General features: G+C 41.8%; 1 protein-coding gene across 7 annotated transcripts in view; it reads left to right on the top strand.

Annotated features, from left to right (window-relative positions):
- Window positions 1-21,540, top strand: part of rdgA (retinal degeneration A) — a 442,041-nt gene extending 420,501 nt beyond the window's left edge. For 5 of the 7 annotated variants that reach the window (XM_075674835.1, XM_075674833.1, XM_075674830.1 and 2 more), the window contains exons 24-29: window positions 581-618; window positions 3,967-4,087; window positions 4,600-4,636; window positions 5,358-5,457; window positions 11,734-11,797; window positions 16,012-21,540. In XM_075674835.1, coding sequence (XP_075530950.1) covers window positions 581-618; window positions 3,967-4,087; window positions 4,600-4,636; window positions 5,358-5,457; window positions 11,734-11,797; window positions 16,012-16,061 — 410 coding nt within the window. In that variant the 3' untranslated portion in view covers window positions 16,062-21,540. Of the gene's footprint in view, window positions 1-580; window positions 619-3,966; window positions 4,088-4,599; window positions 4,637-5,357; window positions 5,458-11,733; window positions 11,798-16,011 lie in introns of those variants that run through there. The other 2 variants (XR_012824466.1, XR_012824467.1) reach the window with 2 other exon arrangements.
- Window positions 21,541-22,450: the final 910 nt, after the last annotated feature.

The raw sequence follows: 22,450 nt of genomic DNA, 5'->3' as shown, positions 1-22,450 counted from the left end.
AACTTTCTCTCTCAAATGCAACAAATTTCATTAAAATCGGTCCAGGGAGTTATCTCAGAAAAACGTTTTTTGCGTTTTACATGTATTTGAATAGGCCGCGTCGAAGTTGGGCCCGAGCTAAAGTTTCCTCTTAAAGTGATAAACAGTCGTAGAACAAGTTCCCTTGTTGAAACATTGGCTCCAGTGACATTTGGGGTGCGATCTTGTACGTGTTCCAAAATCGAACGGAGGCGGTCCGTTCTTTACGTCACGAAATAGGCGGTCCGTTTCGTTGCGTTTGTCCGATAGCAGATGACACGGAATGATTGACAGCAGATATCACGTCACAATTGACATCATGGCGTTCATCACGGTTCAAATTGACCAATCGTGTGCGGCTCAGTGGAACGGACCGCCTCCGTTCTATTTTGGAATGCGTACAAGATCCCACCCTTGTTGTTCTATCACTGTTCGTTGCTCCTTGTATGCTTGGCTTGCTTCATGCTTTGCTGTGTCACCTGTGTCATCTGTGCATCTGTTTGCTGCGCTAACCGCTCCCAGTTGCATCTGAATAACATATTAACCCTGTGTCTGCTTGCAGAAGTAATCATGGCTGCCAAACTGGGAGATCTCTTAAGGGTACGTTCACTCAGTGCCTTGTATGAAAAAAAAAAAAGTCTGGTAGCCCTGCCCTTACACTCAGGCTTTGCTTTTTGTTTTGTTTTTTTTTTTCTTCTGGAATTTCGTCACGCTTGATGTGAGGTGCGTTGCTGATGCGTAAAGCTACCTGCAACTGGCTTAAATGCGCTGCTGGACGAAAGCTTCTGCCAAAGCATTATGCTGAGCGGGCAAACATTCTATTATGCGAGATTGTGCATTCTTTGCTACTCGCGGCAGAATATTTCACTTCTACATTCATTGCAAGTCTTTCCTTGCCATGTTCAAAAAGCGCTTCAGTGCCCTTTCAAGCCACATTTCTTTTTCTGTGTTTTGTTGCATTGTGTTTAAACTACGTCACATTTTTTTTCACAATCCTTGGAAGATTGTGTAACATGGTCAAGAAATTATGCCTGTAATATTAACCTGAATAACTCAATCAGCTTCAGTTTTTCATTTGAAACTTTGTCAAGTGGCATCGAAGACAACTACTGCATTGTTGAAATCTGGTTTAGCTAAGACACTGAGTTCAGCTTCGCCTGTCACGTCTCTGTTCGCACGGTTAAAGGACTCGGTACTTAGTTGCGACAATGCAAAGCCAGCGACAATCAATCCAATGAGAAAATCCATAGACCAGCTTTATATATATATATTGACACGTCTACTTGTTTATCTTTATTGGGCACCGCCTAACAAATGTTATCGCACAGCGCAGGACGCGCCTGCATGTATAGGAAGTTTCTGAAATGTTATCGATGGTTCCATCCGCTGTCTGTCACTGAACCTTGTGTAATCTGATTGCATGTATGCGCGACGCGAATGGTGTAGAACTTTGTGGAAGACACGCATGTCTCAGCGATTACTTTAGAACATTCGACGACTGATGTATAAAAGCCGACGCGCTTAACCTGCTGATCAGATTTTGAGGATCCCCGACTATGTTCGCCGCTGTCGCCGTTCTTTAAGTGTAGCCTGTTTTTGTGGGCACAGGTTCACCCAATAAAATTTAGTTTCGTCTTCCACAGTATTGCTACTGTGTTCTTTATATGTCACTACCATGTGACACTATATGTAGCTGTATAATTTATTAGAGATGAGGGTTATAATCTTGACAAACTTGATATCAGCCAAGAACAAGAGGGAAATTCTTGTCTATTATCACTCATTGCTTGGCACCTTTCTTGGCTCCTTGGTGTCTTGAAATAGCATACTAGGGTTTTATTGGCCAGAAGCCTCCATGCCCTACGCGACACCTGTGGCTTTATGGTTGTTGATCCATCACGATCATCAGCAGTGGATATGGCTAGCCCTTCCTGGGCTATAATATAAATAGGTCTATGTAAGTACACAAAAAAGTGGATGGAGGCACAGGCACCGCCGTAGCTGAACTAGCAAAGCACCACACGCATCATGCGGCTGTTGTGGGCATGGCTCCCACCAGCGGCGAGTTGTCTTTTCTTCCATTTTCATTTCCCTTTTGCTTTATTAGGAATATGAAGGTTATAACCCCTCATTCACAAATAATTCGAAAGTCTTTAAAAGGCCTGTAAACGATTTCTGCTGTGCTTCCCTTGGCTTCATTTTTGTCTGCTTCTTATGCCATATTTACTTGCGTAAGACCAGCCCTCATGTAACGCACACACCTTGCACTTTCGGGGTGAAAATATTGAAAAAAAAAAATTTTGCCGAAGATTGCATTTTGAACGCATGACATTCAAAATCTTTTAGTACTGTCGCTAAGAGTTTTTAAGTGCCTGGAATGTCAAACAGCATAGACAGCACTGAGGACGATCATCTTATACAGTAAATTTCTGGGAATGATGCAATCAAAATTGAGTGGTGGAGCGATGAATAATGAAATGGAAGTTGATAGCTGGTGCTAATCTTGATTAAATGAGTCACAGAGTGTAGCAAGTGTTTCTGTTATATTTTGTACATTATTTGTGATGTCCAAAGCTTTGGCAGTAACTCGTATGCCCAATTCCTACTCTCTGCAAAGATATAAAAACAAAAAAGTGTGAGTATTCCACAAGTAAATAGGGTAGTCATTCTTTGTGGTTATACATTTGACATTTTACAAGCATTTTCTTGGAAGGGGAAAGAGGTGTGAAAGCTTGTATGGCATCTCTTGAATGATGCTGTTGGTGATCATCCACAAGTCATTGTTCTTGGGGCAAGCAGCGTAGAAAAATCAGACTTCATACAAAGGTAAGGAAGACAAACACATTGCTGACAACTGAGTTTTATTACAATCACATAAATGTATATACTCTAAACAAACATCTGGCAGAAAAATTTTTTAAAAGTAGAGGCGAAAGTAAAAGGTAACAAAACACAGACCACTCAATGATGCATATCCAGATATTCCACCTCTGAGGTATGCAACATGATAGAAGATTTGGCGACAGCCATTTTAGCTGACTTGTTAATAAAAAAAATCTGGTACATCCCATGCCCTGTGGGAATCGTTATGCGAAGCAGTGTGCTGGAAGCCTACAAAGTTAATGAAACGAGAGCACCAAGACATAGGCGGCTGTTTCATGACCTACATGACACTCATGTCATGACTTATCATTTATGTTTGTCATACGCTCTTGTTATACTATGCCAATTTTGGGACATACCAAGACGTAGGCAGCTGTTTCATAAGCGACATCACACGCTTGGCATGACCTATCATTTACGCTCATCATACACTCTTGTCAAGCTATACCATTTTCGGTACGTACGAAACAGCCATGAGAGCACCAAGACGTAGGCAGCTGTTTCATGACCTACATGATACACGTCATGACTTTCATCTCATGACCTATCATTTATGTTCGCCATACACTCTTGTCATACTATGTCAATTGTGGTACATACCAAGTTAACTAAACGACCATGAGAGCACCAAGACGTAGGTGACTGTTTCATGATCTATATGACACACATGTCATGATATTCATGTCGTGACCTATCATTTATGTTTGTCATACACTCTTGTCATACTGTGCCAATTGTGGTACATACCAGAACGACCATGAGAGCACCAAGTTGTAGGTGGCTAGATAGATAGGTACTGTCAAAGTGGCAAACGTTTGCCAAGAAATTATTTGCATTTAAAAATGCCCCTTCAATCTCACATCCTGCCTTTTTCTTGTACCTAGCCAGCACTGTGATGTCAGAAAACACCAGTGCTCGTCTTCCTTACCTTTGCATCAAGTCTTGTATTTTTCATGTTTCTTGCCTCGACAATGTAATAGCAACTCACGCAGCAAGCCATCCTTCTGAAGTACTTGCTACTCACACTTCTTCATTCTTTTCTTTCACCTTGTCATGGCTGCACAGCTAAAGCAGCTTTGTGACAGTGGTCACAGCCTGCTGTCGACGGACGACAGTGGGATGACGGCACTGCACCATGCCGCTCGCTACGGACACAAGGACGTTGTTCGGTACATTGTCGCCAGTGGTGAGTGCGTTTTGTGTGGGACTGTGATAAACGTCTGTGTGTGTGTCTAAACGAATAAATGTCTGCTAGGGCACAGTAATAAAAATCAGTAGAATTCAACCGCTCTTCTGGCTCTTTAAGCTCGTTAACTGCGACAGGCTCTCATGGTGGACACTGCTGTCATCGCAAGGACAACTTCCTTGCGATGCGCGCACATAGTTACCGCAGTGCCTGCTATGGCCTCTGAAATGCTTCGCGCAGATGTCTCCACTCCTGTAGTGAGTGAAGTATGCGAAACCCTGCATAAATTGCCAAGCGCTAAGGTGTATGCCAGACCAAGAGGGAAGGAATCTTTCTGCTCTTTCATTTCATCCCTAGCTGCTGATCACATTGCTTTTTTTTCCAGTTTCTGGGTTGAAATAAATGCCTATGTCGCCTGCTGATCTGCAGAATAGGCTGGAGTCAATCAATGTTGAATAATTTATGCAAGGTACTGTTGACTGGTGCCTAACACGTGCACACTTTTGTTGCAGCGCCGCCAGTGATCTTGGACATTGTGGACAAAGACAGGTAAGTCGGCAGACTGGCTGTTCCCTGCTTTCTTACACACATTGGTCTTATCGTATGTATTCAATGTAAGGCAAGGTGTTTTTTGCAGATCCTTAGCTTCGAAATCACTCCTCACCTTATATGCGAGGATAATAGATTCAGTTAGTGTTTCAATGTGGTGGCACCAGCTCCACATTTCTGGCTATCCAAATTTTAGGCGGCAGCACAAATTGCAGCAACCAGTAAACCTTATCAGGGTAGGCAGTACCGTATTTTCGCACGTGTAACTCACACTGCGTTGTTGAAGAATTGGACAGTAAAGGCCGGGTGTGAATTATAGGCGAATTTCCCCTTACAGTGTAGCTTCACTGCAAGGCACGCTGTGCTGCCGTGAAGCTACATTAAAAGGCGAAATTCGTGCTGCCGTGAAGTCGCACTTTAAGGCGAGATTCATATATAACACACTGATTATTCAGGAGGCTTCTGATAATTCGGTGTTTAGGATAATCCCCGCTAAGTCTGACTAACCCATTGACTACTCATATCGCCCTTTATTGGTGCAGATACTTAAATTGTCTTTCTGGAATCCCCCAACTGCACCCTCTCATTATAATAAATAAATACAGTAATCAGTTGTCTCACCTTCTATAATTAGTGCACCTTTTGCTGCCATTGTACTTTAAGCATGGTCATAAATGGCGGGTCATAACTGTGTTTCAATTCTGTTACAAAAAAACAACAGAGGACAGACGGCTCTTCACAAGGCGGCGGCGTACAAGCGAAGAACTATCTGCTGCATGCTCGTAGCAGCAGGAGCATCGCTGTCCAAGGCAGACTGCCAGGTAAGTTATTGCATCTCCTCTGTTAATAGTTCCATTTTATTCAGTTATTTCACCATTATATATGTGCACAATAGCTGAGCAGCCTATGGTAAATGTTACCTCCCGTTAGTTGACTTGTGACACCCAAAAAATTTAAATGCTTTGGCAGCATTTCAGCCAGATGGATCGGGCAAAATATAAGGATTCAACAGACCAACATTTCCATAAAATTTGACAACTTTAACCACATAATGTTCAACAGTGGGAGAAATGCAGTCGTCACTCAAGATGAAGGACACTAGTCAGATGTCTGCTGAAGTCACTCTTTAAAATATTTTGTAGACAAAAAAATACTCAAGTTAAATTCATATAATACAAGAACAATACAATACAAAAATGTATGTTCGTGTCTTGGTTTTTATAATTTGGGCAGTGGTTGATTGGCTATGCAGTCGAACCTTGTCGTAAGGAAGTTGCATTCGACACGAAAATGCCTTTGTTATACAGTCAGCTTCTGTTCATTCGACCCTTGCACAAGTGACAAAATTGACTTTTGTTATCCAGTGGGTCAAATTAAACGAGATGCAGAAAGAATGCCAAAGCACACCGCTGATTCATTTGACAATATTTGCCTGATTCTAACACACGCTCGAATGAAACGTACACCCATTTTTTACGTGTTCAAAGTAAAAGACTAATCTACAAATGGCATTAAAGCTCCTAAACAAAGTAGAAATTATGTCTGCACCCGATTTTTTAGTAAGCAAAATGGGCAGATGTCTAATATGTGTTGCACAATGGGCAGCCTGTTTTGTAAAGTCAGCTTAGCCGTACGGTTCTTGCGATCGGCTCCGCCGCAATACATCCGGGTTTAGTGGTAAAGAATACAAATGCCGTGAAGGCTGTCTTGGTTTTATTTCATTCATTTATTTATACTGTCCGCCCTCTTAGGGCTATTACAGGAGTGGAGAATAAAAAAAAAAAGAAACATAGAATGCGACCGAGTTGCGAGCTTTGGCTCACAAAGCTTGTCTTAGAATGGAAAAGACGTATGAAATACAACGTACGAGGGAAAGTAATTAAGAAACCATTCACAATTTGGCACCGCATCGTCATAGACACAATAAGATTCACATGTAAAATAAATGCATCCATATTGGGCAATCCACTATGTGTTATTACAAAATATTGTGCTTTTAAGACTTTCCAAAAAGGCAGTTAAGGACATCGAGGTTACAAGAGAGTCAGGTAACAAATTCCATTCTCTTATCATCCCTAGGAAAGAAACTGAACTTGAAGCAATCATTGCGGGTGAGTGGAGGAGGAACGTACATACTATGACGATGCCTCGTTGATGCATTCATAGGAAGCTGAAAATAATCATCTGGTTTAATATCTTGTTTATACTAATATCTTGATAGCTGGTTTAATATCTGGTAATAATAATTGATTGTGAATAACTTCGAAGAGGAATTTTAATCTGTCGTATTTAGTTCTGAGCTCACGTGGTGCTACATCAGCTAATTGACATAACTCTGTTGGAGAATGGATGCGACGATATTTATTAAATATAAACCTAGCAGCTAGCCTCTGTATTCAGTCAAGTTTAGAAGAGTTAGTTATGGTGTGTGGGTCCCAAACAATTTTAAGCATATTCAATAATTGGTCCAACTAGAGTTTTGTAAGCAAGACATATAATTTCAGGGGTTGCCCGATTGAGGTTCCGCCTCAAAGACCACAGGGCTTTAAGCGATTTGATGCACAAATTTTTTTTGTGCGTATTCCAGCGTAAATCTGATGTAAATGTTAAATCCAGGCATTTGTGTTTTTCAACATTCTCGAGTTTGTTGTCATCAATGTAGTATGCGTAACTAAGGGTATGCTTGTTGCATGAAATAGACATAGAGACTGATTTTTGTGGGTTTATGGCCATTTGCCAATCGTCGCACCCTTTTAAAATTTTTTTTGTAGATTTGAGTTAAGTTCTTGGTCTTGTCTCGATTGAATTTTGTTATAAATGATGCAGTTGTTGGCAAACAAGCGCAACGGTACAGTGATTTCAGTAGGCATATCATTAATAAATATGAGAAATAAGAGTGGTCCTAGTACTGTACCCTGAGGTACACCAGACTCTACAAGTGAGGGTACAGACTGGCAGTTTCCAATTTGAACATACTGTTCTCTGCAGTGAAGGTAAGACATGAACCATTTCGTGATTGCGGGATTTTTAAGTATGGCATCTATTTTGTGTAATAACTTAGGATGAGAAACTTTATCAAATGCCTTTGCTAAGTCTAGGTACACTATGTTGGTTTGGCCACGCGAATTAATGGTTTGGGAGAGGTCATGTACAATGTCTATAAGTTGAGTCGTCGTGGAGAGTTTCCTTCTGAACCCATATTGACGGCTGTATAATACCTTATGGTAATTGAGATATTTATTTAAATGTTTTGATCCAATATGCTCCAGTAATTCTTAACGCGTGCTGGTAAAGGAAATTGGCCTGTAGTTGCTGACGTCTGTGGTTACGGCGCCTTTGTGTATGGGTATGATTTTGTCATGCTTCCAAGGACTGGGGAAACAGCCGGTAGTAATAGATGAGTGTAATATAATGGCAAGATATTTTGAAACCCACTCCACATACCTGTATAGGAATTCATTGGGTATTTCATCTGGTCCGGGTGATTTCTTTATATTGAAATTGAGGAGCCAGTTAAGAATTCCTTCTTCACTAATTACTATATCCTCTATTGGGACCCTATCGGAGGTATCTACAAAGTGTGGAACCATACCGTTTTCTCGCTTAAAAACAGACAAGAAAAAATCACTAAAGCTGTCAACCTGTTTATCGTTATTTTGGCTCGCATTCACTTGTGGTCGCTTACCCTTAAGATTAACGTAGTGCCAAAATTTTCCGGGGTCTTCTGCAAGGGGTTTTTAAGTGTGATGCTATAAAACCTGTCCTTGCTCTCCCAAACAAGTTGTTTTAACTGTTTACTTAGTTGTCGAATGGGTTCCTTATATTGGGGGGGGGGGGTGAGGTGGGGTTTTGCGAACAGGCTTTTCATTTCCTTTTCAGTTTCCTTTTAATATTTACAATTTCCCTCGTCATTCAAGGAGTTTTCTTCATGACAATTTCGTGATGCACCACCTATGAAAACAGTACGACTGCCTAAGTTAGTTTTAATCCAGACTGCTTCAATGTCGCTCTCAACTTTGGCAGAATCGTGAATTAAATGTTGCTTTTAATCATAATGGCAACACCACCACCCCTTCCTCCTCTATCTTTTCTTATTACTATGTACCCGGAAGGTGTTATTTCCGCATCGCATATGTCTGGGTCATGTTCCAAAATAGCACATTCTAAAGCATCAGCCTTGTTCACCAGGCTTCTCGCATTTAAATTTATGATCTTAAAAGCAGAGGGTTCTGGGTGGTAAGTTCATGCCGTAGTTTTATTGGGAGAGGAGTGCCACTTGCTCTGCTCGTTTGTTACGTCATTCCAAGTGTACATAGCTTTATGAACTCAGAGGTTGTCAAAAAATAATTTAACCTTGGCACCCTTACTTCTCCTTCCGATGATTTCCAAAGTTTCTTGCGGATTTCAACGACTCGCCTGGAGAAGTCTTCATTAATGCTAAATTGTGTACCTTTGAGTTTGCTGCAGTTGCTCAAAATTCTAACTTTATCTCTGAAGTCCGTGACTCTAAGAATAATTGGACGACTTTGACCAAGTATTTTCTTTCCTAACCTATGTATCCGTTCGATCGAGTTTAGTTTCTGTTTTAGTATACCTCCAAAGATTTCCTCGTTCACCTATTTCATCAAAATCTCATCTGTTTCAGATTCTTCCTCCTCTTCTACTCCTCTTATGATGAGATTATTTCGCCTAGAGCGGTTATCCAAGTCTTCAGTTTGTCTTCTCAAGGCAGCCACGTGCCCATCTAGTGTCTTAACACAACTTTCCACTTTGGCAAGCCTGTTCTCAATTTGGTCCATGCTCTGTAACTTCGCTTCGATACCAAGTTTACTTTGAATTTGTGTTATGTTTAATTCCGATGATGCCTTCTTTTATTGAATTTTGGTAATTTTTGACAAAATTTCTTTTCGATTCTGAAGCATTTCTTTAACCATATCCTCCAGCAGAGGTCCAGGGTTTTCTTCTACGTCTCCGGAAAGCATAAGTAACAGGCTTATCATTGAAAACACATCATTCAAACAATCCAGCACTATTTGTGGACACAGCAACACAATAAGACATAAGGAATTGGTAGAAAAGCATGTTTTTCGACCACCAACCTGCACGAAGAGCGGCACTTAGGTGTCATCGTCATGACAGGGTTGCCGTGTCCACTGAAGAAAGCAAGTGCTGGTAGCCCTTTTTAAACCCAATGGCGAGGCGATCCACTTATCGGTGCATGACGTCATCATAGCATTGCGCGGTCCTCCGTAGGCGTCATGTACATGCGCAGCAGCTGAGATTGTTGGGGGCGTAGGAAAGGTACCGAAAGCATTGTATTCAATTGTATTTGTTTGTTTCGTATTCAATTACACCGCACCAGCAATTTTTTTCCCAATTTTCTTGAAAAAGAAAGAAGGTGCATGTTATACTCTGGTAAATACTGTGATCAGATATTCTGAGCTACGGTCGTTGCTTTAAAATCTTCCTATGGCAGGCCAGAAGTAGGCGTTATCGACGGGAGATTATGTGTGTTCAACGCATTCACTGTTCCCTAAGCTCTGCCAAGACATGCTACCACTAAAGGGGTCGCTGTTGTGGTCACCATAGTGGTCAGGTATGTCTGTGCTGAATGGTCAAGTTCAAATTATATGGCAAAGGCCAATTTTAGGATCTAAATAACGAAAGTTTGGGCCATAGAAATGCATGGGCACCAGTGGGGGACCTTTGTTGGGATCGAATTGACTGAAAAGTTGTATCAACCGGAGTTGAATTATTGGACGTTTGCTGTATCTGATATTTGTTGCAAGCATGCATTCGTTACGTGCTGATATTCACAACAAGCATTTTACACCAATTACATCCACGTTTGTTAAATCAAGATTTGACTGCACATTTAGCTGAACAATGATAAGTACCTTTTGAAAGAAAATGTTGACTCTTCTATAAGCAGGAGTTTCATACACAACCTTCGCGAAATGCGAAGGTTGTGGGTTCGGTTCCCACCTACAGCAAGTTGTTTTTTCATCCACTTTAATTTCCATTAATTTATCGTTTCTTTATTTCATTTACTAAGCACAATTTTCCTGATGTTGTCCGTGGTGTCAGTGTGTGTTGGCTTCTTATGATATTCATAAATTAGTTATATAAGTTTGTTCAAAAGACATAGTAACTAATTTCCAAGCAACTGCCTAGTACATTGTTTTTTATGTAATTGTTAATGTTTTGTGTATGTTTTAGTGTGTTTCGTTTAGGTATCACATTTGTTAAATGTTTTATGAATTCATTAGCACAAATTAGATAGTTGCCATAATGCTCATACCTGTGGACAAGGTCACAAGTTCAATTGCCAGCAGCAGCTGTGACGTTTCAGTGGAGATGGAATGCAAAAATGCTTGTGTACTGAGATTTTGTTGGGTATTAAATATCTCCAAATAATGCTCCAAATTAATCCAGAGCACCCCTTCTGTTGCATCATTCATAATCTATGGATTGCTTTGGGATTTTCAGCCTGTGCAGTCAGTGAGTTAAATACATGAGTGCTTAATCCTGGATAGCCTGACAGGCCTACATTTGCTGGTTGCTGTACTGATTGGGTAGTTTCTATGTTTCTGTTCTTTGTTCTCGTCTGGTAGCGCTGCACATTGTATCATGAGTTGGTGCGTGTCTTTCACCTGCTGAATTAATTAACTTGAATATGTCTTAATTATAGACATTTGTTTACTTCTCTTGGTAATAAGAATTTTGTTTACTCATGTCTAGTGTACTCATTCAGCGATGCTCCAGTAACAGAAGCCAAACTCAGAGGCCATGCTTTTGCATAAATACTGAAGGTTCTGGAGACAACTTTAGGCCATCATGTTTAAAAGCATTACCTGTTGCTGTTTTCAATATTTTAGCAACTTTTTCTTTCTTTGTGATCATTTTCATTGTAGCACTGTGGCATATATTAGCTCATGGAACAGTAAGAATATTGCGCGTGACACTTAAAGGTGCCTTTCCAATAATTTTCCACGACTTGTTGCCATCCCCAATGTTTATAACTGTGGTTCATTGACTGCTATGTAGTACCTGAAAAAATAGATAATTATTCATCCTCTTCTCACTTCTGTGTTTAGGGACAGACAGCGAAGCAGCTGGCTGCCAGAGCGGGCGATGAGGACTTGGCAGCGTACCTGGAAAGTAAGTGGTTGCAATAGTGTGTTAGTTTTAAACACAAATTTGCTTTCATGAAAGTAATTTGGGGCTTGTCTTAAATTTATAAGACTTATGCTGTAGGGTCACAAGAGCTGTAGTGCTTGGCTGCTGCTGAGCATGAGTTCAAGGGTTCAATTCCCACCCACAGTGGCTGCATTTCATTGAGGTCTAGAGACAAAAGCACTAGTACAGTTTACAGGTGGACTTTAAAGAACCTGAAGCGGCCAGAATAAATCCAAACCACTATGGTGTTTCCTACTACAGTAGAACCCCGCTGTTACATTCCTCACTGCTGCGTTTTCCCGGCTGCTATCCGGTCCCGGCATAGCTTCCCTAGGATCCAATCTATAACGAACCCAGCTGTTACGTAGTAGCTGTGAAAACATTCCCGCATGATACATCGCAGCTTAGCACCCCGAACCCGCCTGAGCTAAAGGAGGCAACGCGCTCCAACCACCATTTTGGCTTCTGACGAGTTTTGGCCGGGCTTGGCTGGGCTTGGCTATAGAACTGGCTGCAAGAAGCCGCACGCCAGTTCGAGAGGCCACCACTAAGTGGCCATTCGTGAAAAATGCTCTCACTATCATCACTGTGATTGCGGTCACCGCATGGTTTTTGGACGGGTCGACTCACGGAGGAAGGAAACTCGGGAGAGGCCCTGACGTCACTCTTTGTGAAGTTAAAGTGAAGCCGGAAGTTGGCGTTGCTCATGGCGTTGCTCCGCCTATCGAGCCAGCTCTCCTCTCTTGTTTACATTTCTTGCGAAACCACGCCGCGCCGCGCGCAACTGGGCTGCTCAGACGCACGCACTCCGCAGCAATACTAAACAGTCGTTAGCATGATTACGCCAAAGAGGGCAAAATTTCCCGCGGATATTCCTTCGTCCATTGCCATTGCCGTGGTGCGGTGACGATGAGGAGCACGAGCCGCATGCTGCCGGGGAGTTGCCAAATCCTAGCTTTGGAGAAGCCGTCGTGGCTCTGAACCTCCTCCGCAGGTACGTCACACCTCACAGCAACGCTGACAGCAGTGCGGCCTTCCAGGCTATTGAGAAACGTGTGGTGATTTATAGGGAGCGAAAGAAACGGCAAGCCACCATTCTAGAATTTTTTAAGTTCTAAGCGCACTCTGGCGGAAATAAATTGTCTATAGTTGAAGCTGCACTTTTTTCATTCATTTTCGGAGCTTTCCTCACTGTTGCGTTTTCCCGGATGTTACATATTTTTCCCGGTCCGGTGAAAAGCGTATGAACGGGGTTCCACTGTAGCCCGAGAATGAACTACAGGGGTGCTGCGAGCATGATGTCAGGGCATGAACTATCATGCCCAAACAGCCCAAACTGCAGCAAACCTATCGTTTGCTGCAGTTTGGGCTGTGTCCAGGTGCCTTCTGCAGTGTTTTGATTTGTTCAGTCTCGTACCCTCTGCTTGTGCACTTATGGCGGTCGTCTTGTCTCAAATATATTTTGCGACGTCTTCATTCGCGAAAATTTATCCAAATAGCTTATTTCTTAGATGACTATACAGTTCTCAAAGGCAATGCTAGAGTGCCAGCCGAAAGAGCACAGACCAGCCTATTGCAGGTTTTCATGCACGGATCGACAACTGCAATAAGATGGCATATAAGAATCCAGTTATGGTACCATGCCTGCCACGGTGCAACAAGCATGACACAAACGCTGGCTATATATGACTTCTACAACAGTTATCTTGATTTTGATCTGCTAAAACAAGTTATCTCACAACGAGTAGTTAATGGTATAATATCAGATGTTTGCATTTATTCACAGAAACACTCAGCAGTAACACGAGGAATTAACTAACACTGCAGTTTAGATTCTACCAGCACCACTTGCTTCTTTAATTTCTTCTCAAAATTAGGCGGTTCTTCACATGTTGTTTTTAAGTAGTGGTAATTTGAAGTAAAGCTAATTGAGGCTTACAGCTGTTTGCAGAATACGAAAAAGAATGTACCAATATATATTCCCTTTTCAGTGATACACGTTCAACTCACTTGAGCAATTTACCGGTGTTTGCTGCTTGAGGAATATGCATGACAAATCTGTTTGGCGACCTGACACAGGCTGCTTGGCCCAAATTTTTTAGTGAAATATGCGTTTTGTACTATATGGCTGCAGCCAGAAAGAAGCCGAAGCGTCATTCATTAGAAGTGTGGGAGATATTGAAGATACCATAATTCCCCGGTGGAAGGTCAAAACTCTAGTTCAATATGTCAGGTGTGTAGTGTCTTCCTTATGAAGGTTTGTGAGGTTCTCTTTTATGTACTGACAAAACGAATAGTTCTCCATTAGTATAATTAAACTACAGTGGATCGAGACATGGTGAGGCAGAATGTGCTTGAATTTTCCTTTTCGAGGCACCCTAAGCTGTGCTGCAGTACCTCGAGTATACTTTAGGCATGGCAACTGGCAACTGTAAAAACTGCTTCATGGTTTCAGTTGGTAGCTTTAGTGAACTGACGGGTTTCGGAACAATGCATGCCTCGTCATAACTATTATCGACTGCTATCATTACATGAGGGGTGTGCCATATTGTCGATAAAGGCTACGGAGGGCCACCATGAGACATTTCATCACTTGCAATTGATTGGCCCTCAATCTTAGCCGTCGTGTTAGCAGTCATGAGCAGTTCTTTTTATGGGGGCATGTTTCAGAGAGTGGTGAAAGTAGGAGCAGACGTTTCACACAAAATGCGTGCCTCTTTCTTTTACACATTACTAAAGTGGTCATATTTTAATAGAACAACTCACCAGAGCAATAAGGATCATGATGACAGCTTCGCTGGGCAGTGTCTTTCTAACACGGATAACGTGTTGACACCGAATACCAAGATTTCTCTTCCGTGTAAAATGCAATGTCTCTCATAGCTAAGTACTAAGGGAATGTTAAATATTTAGCGAAGCATCATACACTACTTCGCTTGTTGAATTTGCAGACGGTCTTTTTACGCAAAATTTTTATAGACTGACGCGGCGCATATATGCATTGCAAAACCAGTAGGTCCCTTCAACACTATGTAGCTTGCAATATCCAAGCCGTAAATTTTCTCAACTCGCGCTTTCTTGAAGAAGGAACTGTGGTTCAGGAATTGCAGCAGAAAGAAGCCGACACACCCTTCAATAAGTATGGTTCAAGCCACCGGCACTCCAAGCATACAGGAAGGGAACGACCACGTGTGGCAGCCGAGCGAGCTGGAGTGAGCCGGAGCGAGCGGCATCCTGGCCGTGACGTTACTCGCGACAGGGCACCACTCCAAGTTCTCACCGCTAATAGCCCATGTATTGTGTCGGGACTGTAAACTCCACAATTAAGCTAGGTTGAAACTTTCAGACAGCTGAGGCCTGGCCGAACCATTTCCCTCTGCTGCTCTTGGCACACGTTGCAATACCACCAATTTGTTTCCATCGCCCTTGTCAACATTGTGTTGAGTTGAGCCGTCAAAGGCGCACGTTGTCTTTTGAAAATGGCGTTTGTGCAGTGTGAATAGACCGGACATATAGGAACACAAATGATGTACACAGTCACTGACTTCCAAGAAGATTGTACCAACTAGCTTGTCAATGAATTCTTTTGGCGCAGTCTATGACCCGGCAAAGGCCCTCTCGGTGACAGCACAGTCCTTGCCATGCGTCATATCTGCATAGCTGTTATGTATCTTGGGATTTCTGTGGCATTGCAGTCACTGTATCCTACCAACGTACAATCATTTGTGTTCTGCCAATACTAAGCTATACGAATGAAACTTTGAGGTTAACTAAGAATCTTAAGAAGCTAAGGATAGTACAATGTATAATGGAATGAAAAATTGTATGCATAATGTTAAGGAATAAAAAGACAGTGGTATGGATCACAGAGCAAACTGCTGATACTCCAGTTGAGATTAAGTTTTAAAAAATGGGAGTTGGGCAAGTAATTTAATGCATAGAGCAGGTAGCCGGTGGTTTATTAGAGTAACGTAATAAGTGCGAAGGGAAGAAAAGTGCAGTCAAGGAGGGCAGATTAGGTGGTGCAATGAGATTGAGAATTTTGTATGCAATGGACGAAGTAATCTTACGAATGGCAAGAGTACGATTTGGGATGGATGGGATCCCACACTGGATGTAAAATAGCCTAGCAATGGTTTCTGCAGCAAATTACAACTGCATCATTGCATTTCTTGTATGTTTAATTTTGTGCCCAGGCCAGGAGCACTTCGAAAGGCTCGTGCAGGACCGGGAGACAGCCGTCTGACGACAGCTGAACGCTGGCGCCCTGCCCCGCAATGACAAGGGCCTCAGCTTCCCCCTTCCTCGGTCGTTCCTGTGGAACCACGCAGCCGACACCGAAGCCACAGCTGCAAGACTGCGTTGAGCAAGCCAGGCCAAGGCTTCAGCCTAAGTGGCAGCCAGAGCTCTTACGTGAGATGCAGCTTATGGGAGAGAGAGACAGGTTGCGGGCCGTGCGAGCCCAACTTCGTCAAAATCATAGCACATGTTAGGAGGAGCCGGGTCACGAGACTGTTCTGTTCTGGTCCGACAGTGGAAGGAGGCAAAAGAAGGGTGGTACAGGCCCGAGGAGAAGAGAAGGCAGGGTTATGTGGCAGTTGTAATGTTAGGCCAGAACGGAGCATAAAGAGTTTATGCAGACTCAGTATACATGCTTCTTCATGTTAAGAACTTTCACTGATGCAGCTTGTGCAATTGGTGCTTTAGCGTGGTGACTTATGTGCAAGCACATTCACAAACTGGTTTGTGTTTCAGCATTGCATCTTGGAAGTCATTTATGATTGCATGTCAAAAAAAAAGGTTCACTTTCGGTCTGTCTTGTGCTTTTATGTTCCATTCTGGCCTGGCAGTGTACTAGCCATTCATGGGGCATTATGAAAATGTACTTTTAAGAGTTTTATCTTGAAATGTGTTTGCACACTAGTTTTCTTTGCTTTGTGAATTTTCGGATATTCTTCCTAGCCCTCGTTGTAAAATATATTTGGAATATGCTTGCAGATCCTTTTCGAACAGTGTTCGCATGGGTTCTCTTTGAGCTTACTTGACATGCATAAGTCTTGACAGTTTCTCGCGCTCCCGTTCTTGTGACACCATTGACTCTGTATCTGCTGCATGGAGCGGAAGTTTTGGTTTACCGGTTCTTTGAATTGTTCATCAGTTGGCAGCTAAGTGATCTGATGGCACACCTTTTCGGCAGCTGCCCAAGGGCTTAGATATTTGGTGCTTTCAAACGCTGTGCTCCTTCGAGCACGAGATGCTTACAAGCTATGTTCACTCAATTACTGAGGTATGTTGTATCCCTATTTACCTGCAGGCTCATAGATCTAGCGATTTGCCTTGCCACTTTTGTCATGTCGCGTGTGAACACGCTTAGTAGAGTTTGGCAATCATGGCAGCGTGGTACTGGTTTATGTGCGGCTCTGCTTTCTTCACTGCTTTTTGTCTCGTAATGAACAGGCAAAAAGTTCTCATTGTACACATCCTAACGCATATATCTTGGATAATTTGCACACTTCTTTTATGGTTGCACGCCTTTTGCCTCATTATGCGATTCTCAGCAAAGCAAGTCTGCTGTGGCGTTTTAAAACTCTTGCACTATGTTTAAAGTTTTTCACAACCTTTCCAACTACACGACGGCAGTCCTGAAGTCTTTCACCTGGCTAACCTTACATTGAACATGTGCACACCATGTCGGTGATGATGCGTAGTTTGTCATGGTCAAAAGGGAGTCTCCTCTGTTCACTTTACACTCGTAGAATGCGTTCCTCTCTCACGTGTGGATCTGGCGACAGCGGAGGTAGGCAAACATGCAAAAGCCTTCTCAACGTTCCTGCACCATCCTCCTCAACAACTTTGGCCTTAACGTCACCAGCAGCTCCCTCCATGTGGTGGCGTGGGAGGTAATGCCGATGAAATGACGCTAGCGCCTCCTTTGGGCGATACTAGACGAAACCTCGAGTGGTCCCTATGCGGAACAGCCCCTTTCCCTTCATCGAGAAGGAGGGGTGCAGTAGTTTCATTGAAACGTGCTACGCTATATAACGCTCTCGCATTACGTTGTACAATTTTGTATATTTAGCCCTTGTACCATAGCAGCGCAATTGTAGTAGAGCTAGTTGTTTCGACTGCCCCCTTGGAGGAGGAGAAAAAGAAACACGCATTTTTAACTCCAAAACAATACGTGTTTGACTTTCAAGTGGTGCACCTTATTTTTTATTTTTTTAGTCCTCGCAGCAATGGCTGGAGGATGACCAAGGCATTATTCAGAGGCTGGCAGGCCTTAGCCTTGCCTCTGTGTAGTAGTGTGTCCTCTGTAGGCTTTTTCTTTTGGCCCAGTTGAAAGGTCTTGTCCACGAGCTCCTTGTTGCCAGTAGAATGTGAATGCACACTCGCTTGTCGCATGTCGAAGTACGAGGGGTTTTTGTGTGGACGCCAAGTTTGACCCACCAATTGCAGCTCTTCAACGGCAGCATGCTTTTATGCCTTTGCAGACTGCCATTTTTCGTTGTTGTTATTGTTGCTTACTTTTTTTTACCTGTATATATCAATCATTTCTTCCTTCTGCACCAAAATGGCTTGCATGTACTGAAATTTTTGCTTTTGATGATTTCTGTTGCACTGTTTTGTGTGTAATTTTTTTTTCTAATTCACCCATCTTGATGGCTTCAAGGTAGCTGTGCTGGCATTATGTGTGCAGGTTTCTCTCATATTACCCTTGAATTGCCTAAATTTTATTGCCTGGAAAAAAAAAGAACTGCTTGAATTGCACTTAAAGGTACTCACAGTGCAGTTCAGAAAATGAAACATTACTTCTATGCAATTGGCTACTCCAGGAGGAAACTTGTGGGCTTCTCATGATAAGCCGAAATGGGCACTAGTGCAAATGAATGTTGTTATATTCCACATGTTTTCTTTAGTTCATATGCTTTGACATCCAAGGTCAATTTTGAAGCATCTTATGGAAGCCTATGACATGTTTTAGACATATTGAGCTCAGAAAAATCTCTAAAGAAAGTAGCAATGGTGAGATGGTCTCTTTATCAGCATTTGTCAATATGAACTGCACCATGAACATCAAGAATCAGCACATTTTCTTATCACAGCATAGGAATGTTGTCTTTTTTTGTCATTTTTGTGTGCATGGCTGCTCTGCGGGAAGCCTATGACTTTAATCAACTGAAGGCCTTGCTTCAAGTGAGGATCATTGTAAATTTAGCAAAGAAAATATAATTTTGATACTGGTTTGAATTGACTAGAATTGCTTAATTGTCTGACTTGGGTATTATTGTGAGTCGACTTCGTTTGCACTCAAGGAAGTCTTAACCAGTTTTGGACATAACACCCACAATAATATGGACTCACCTTGTTTCTTTATTCACAGCTCAATTGGTCTTCAACTGTATACGAATGGCTGTTAAGACTGCCTTAAGTTCCTACCAGGCTCTTACAAGTTGCTTTCTTAATTTCTTTTGTAATACAAGCTGCACATTATGCTGCACTGCAGTGAATTACTGTCATTCTGCAGGCATGACACACCATTGAATGTATTTGTTATTGTGCGGTGAAGCACACTCGTATCAATATTTATACATAGAACTTGAAAATCTGGGTGCATGTTTGCCAAGTAGTTTTTATACCACACAGTGACTTTTAAGAAAAAGTGGTACCAGCCGTTTCCGATAGTCAACTTATCCCCTCCAGGTGCCATGCGCATGGGTGCGCTCACCAAAATATAGTTCACTAAAACCCAAACCACTGAGAAAAGTACAATTGAAAATTTGTTGCAAACATCTTGACACCCTCGCAGAACACACACCTCTGCTTGAAGTTTGAATAATATGTGTAAGGTGTTTTTGTAAAACAAATTGGAGGATACTTGTTTTGGTGCTTACTCTGTTTCAGTTTGTCATTGTGTAGTGGTTTCACATCTTTTCTTGTTTTTCGCAATGTTTTACATCAGGCGTATATTTCAACAGGCTGGATGGGCACTTTCCAAATAAGCTAGACAGCTGGTGATCTCATAACTGACATTTCTGCAGAGAATTTTCACAGGTAGTCCGCTTTCTGTAAACTTTCAGTATGTGGCATGATACTAAAGAAAAAATAGGTGGTGATATTAAGTTTTCAGTGAGTAGAATTGATTGGTGCCTGAAGGGGATATAATACTCGGTGACAACCTGCCCTCTGTGCCTCATCATAGTTCCTGAGAGATGCAAACATTGTAAAGAATTCGCCCCAGCCAGGACGTCATGGAAATCAGCATGTATAATTGGCTGCTGCAACTGTGCAAGTTTTGTTTGAGTTGGACATTGGCATACTTGCTGCTGAATTCGTAGGTTGTCACTGACTGAGTTGAACCTCTATATAACAAATTATCAGATATAATTAAGTAAACCTGAGACTTTTTTCATTGATATCAGCAGGTAATGAAGATGCTCATAATCAATGAAACGAAGGCATTTTTTTGTTGGATGCGACTTAGCTATAACAAGGTTTGACTAGTCATACCTTGTTATGATCAAATCACACCTACATGTAAATTCCTTTGTGATATCCAGTATCCATTACAAGCACTATTCGTACAGTCAAGCATCGTTATAACGGAGCAGCATCGATACCTTTGTTATATCCAATATTTGTTACAAGTCTGTTTGTTACACAGTTTTGGCTAAAAGATTTTTTTATTTACTTCATTATACTCAATGATTCATTATACTGAGATTCAACTTTAGCAATAAGGCTGAACAATTGCAGGCAGGGCGTATGAAATAAAAGCTTTTGTGAATTCGGCCCTTGGTCACTGTAGCCAGTTACTATGGACTGCGTTTACAACTGAGCCTAATGTTCAGGTAATGTTCCTGTTATTGTGTCATTGAGATATCAAAGCTCTGTGAAGTTAAGTTTCCACAGGTGATACTGAGTATATGCAGAACTTGCTTTGTGCTTCCTCCATCATGTTTGTACAATGGTCTCATTAGCTTGCACGCATACAATTATATGCAATGTGTTTCTAATACAGTTGTTTGTTTGCTGTGTTGTTTAACAACTTTGTTTCGGCAAGGTATATTGAATCGCCTCTGGCTCGTGGTGGGATCATACAAGCATTAACAAAAGCACAGTCCATAAATTTTATTGCGTCAATTCACAACAGCTCATAGAAAGAAGACTTAAACCTGTCTGATATGCGTTTACGTTAAATGAAATTACTGCACTTTTACACAGCAGCGTTTTCTGATCGTAGCTCACAGCTTAACCCTCCAAAAGACACCTTGGAAATATTGTATGCACCACAATAATGTCCATGCAACATGAATTCCTAAACATTAAGAGCTGTGTGTCTGCCTTTCATTTTTCATAAAAATTCAGTTTATGTGAATTCGTTTGGAACTTATTATGGAGTGTGTGGAATGACGGCAGTAGTGTGCTAACAAATGGCTGCCATATTTTCCTTTGACATTTGCAACATCTAAGAAAGAATATTCTGTACAATAAGCTTGGGGATATTTTTTCGCTTCATGGCTGTTTGTTCGTTTCCCAGTGAAATACTATATCTCTATCCTTGCAAAGCACATTGAATTTGAAAACGCAGGCTTTCCAACTCCCTAAAATGGCAGATTTATTATGTTGTAAACCTTTCTCGTTTTGTTCATTTTGCTTTTATGTTGCAAGATCTGCTTTATGTTCATTTGAGATGAATAAAGAGGCAAAAGAAGCCTATGAAAATATTTTTTGTGCACTAATTCCTACCTTGCGATTAAGGAATTAAGGCTAGGGTAATTGGGAAATAATTCATGAGGAGAATTTAGATTGTCCATAAATGTATTGCCATTTACAGAATACTGGGTTACGAGAGATGTTTTTGCGAGTAGCCACATTCGTGGCACCTTCTTGTGGTGCAGTCGTTAACCACAAAAGACAGAGAGCTAATACTGCAGGGACAAATCATATTCTGCTTATCTGCTGGTGCGTAAAAAAAGTTTTCAGTAGACATAGTTGTTAATATGAAGTTATTTTTTTTTTTTCCTTTGACAATAGCACATGTGTGACAAAAAGATTTCCAAAGCATTGTGGTTGGACAAAGTGTCACGAGATGTCGCCATCAGCATTGCTACTGTTATGCACGGCTATCGTTTCTATTGTCTAGACAGCCTATACTGTGTGGCAGTTTCTAAGCCTCTAATCTAATGTTGCATGTTCAGGAGCGCCATGTATATGTTACCTTTCCAGCTGAATTGCCAGCTAATTCACACTCATATTTCACGCAGAGGTAGCATTTCACAGCACATGCAGTTTAATGCCCTGTTTTGGTGCATTACTTGCATGTGCTAATTTGCACACAAATAAATTAGTGTATTTCGTCTGTGACAGTACTGGAGAATATGTAAAAGTTGCAGCAATGTGCATGTGGTGCCATCTCTTGACTGTACTAAGAAAACAGCATTGTGCGCCATGTCTCACTGTGTGTGGGCCAGGGTGCCACTGTTCAATTGCTGCAAAATTGTAGATGTATTGTCTGCTGTTGCCGCAGGTGACATGTACTTCTGACACAGATGAATTTGTGGATCAATTAATGCTTGGTGGTGGAATTCAGTTCTGCTGCTTTTTCTGTGCGTGTGGTTAGGTGCTATTTTCGTT

This window comes from Dermacentor variabilis, chromosome 11 (genome assembly GCF_050947875.1).
Source record: "Dermacentor variabilis isolate Ectoservices chromosome 11, ASM5094787v1, whole genome shotgun sequence".
NCBI classification, from domain to species: domain Eukaryota; kingdom Metazoa; phylum Arthropoda; class Arachnida; order Ixodida; family Ixodidae; genus Dermacentor; species Dermacentor variabilis.
This window is presented reverse-complemented; position numbering and strand designations above follow the sequence as displayed.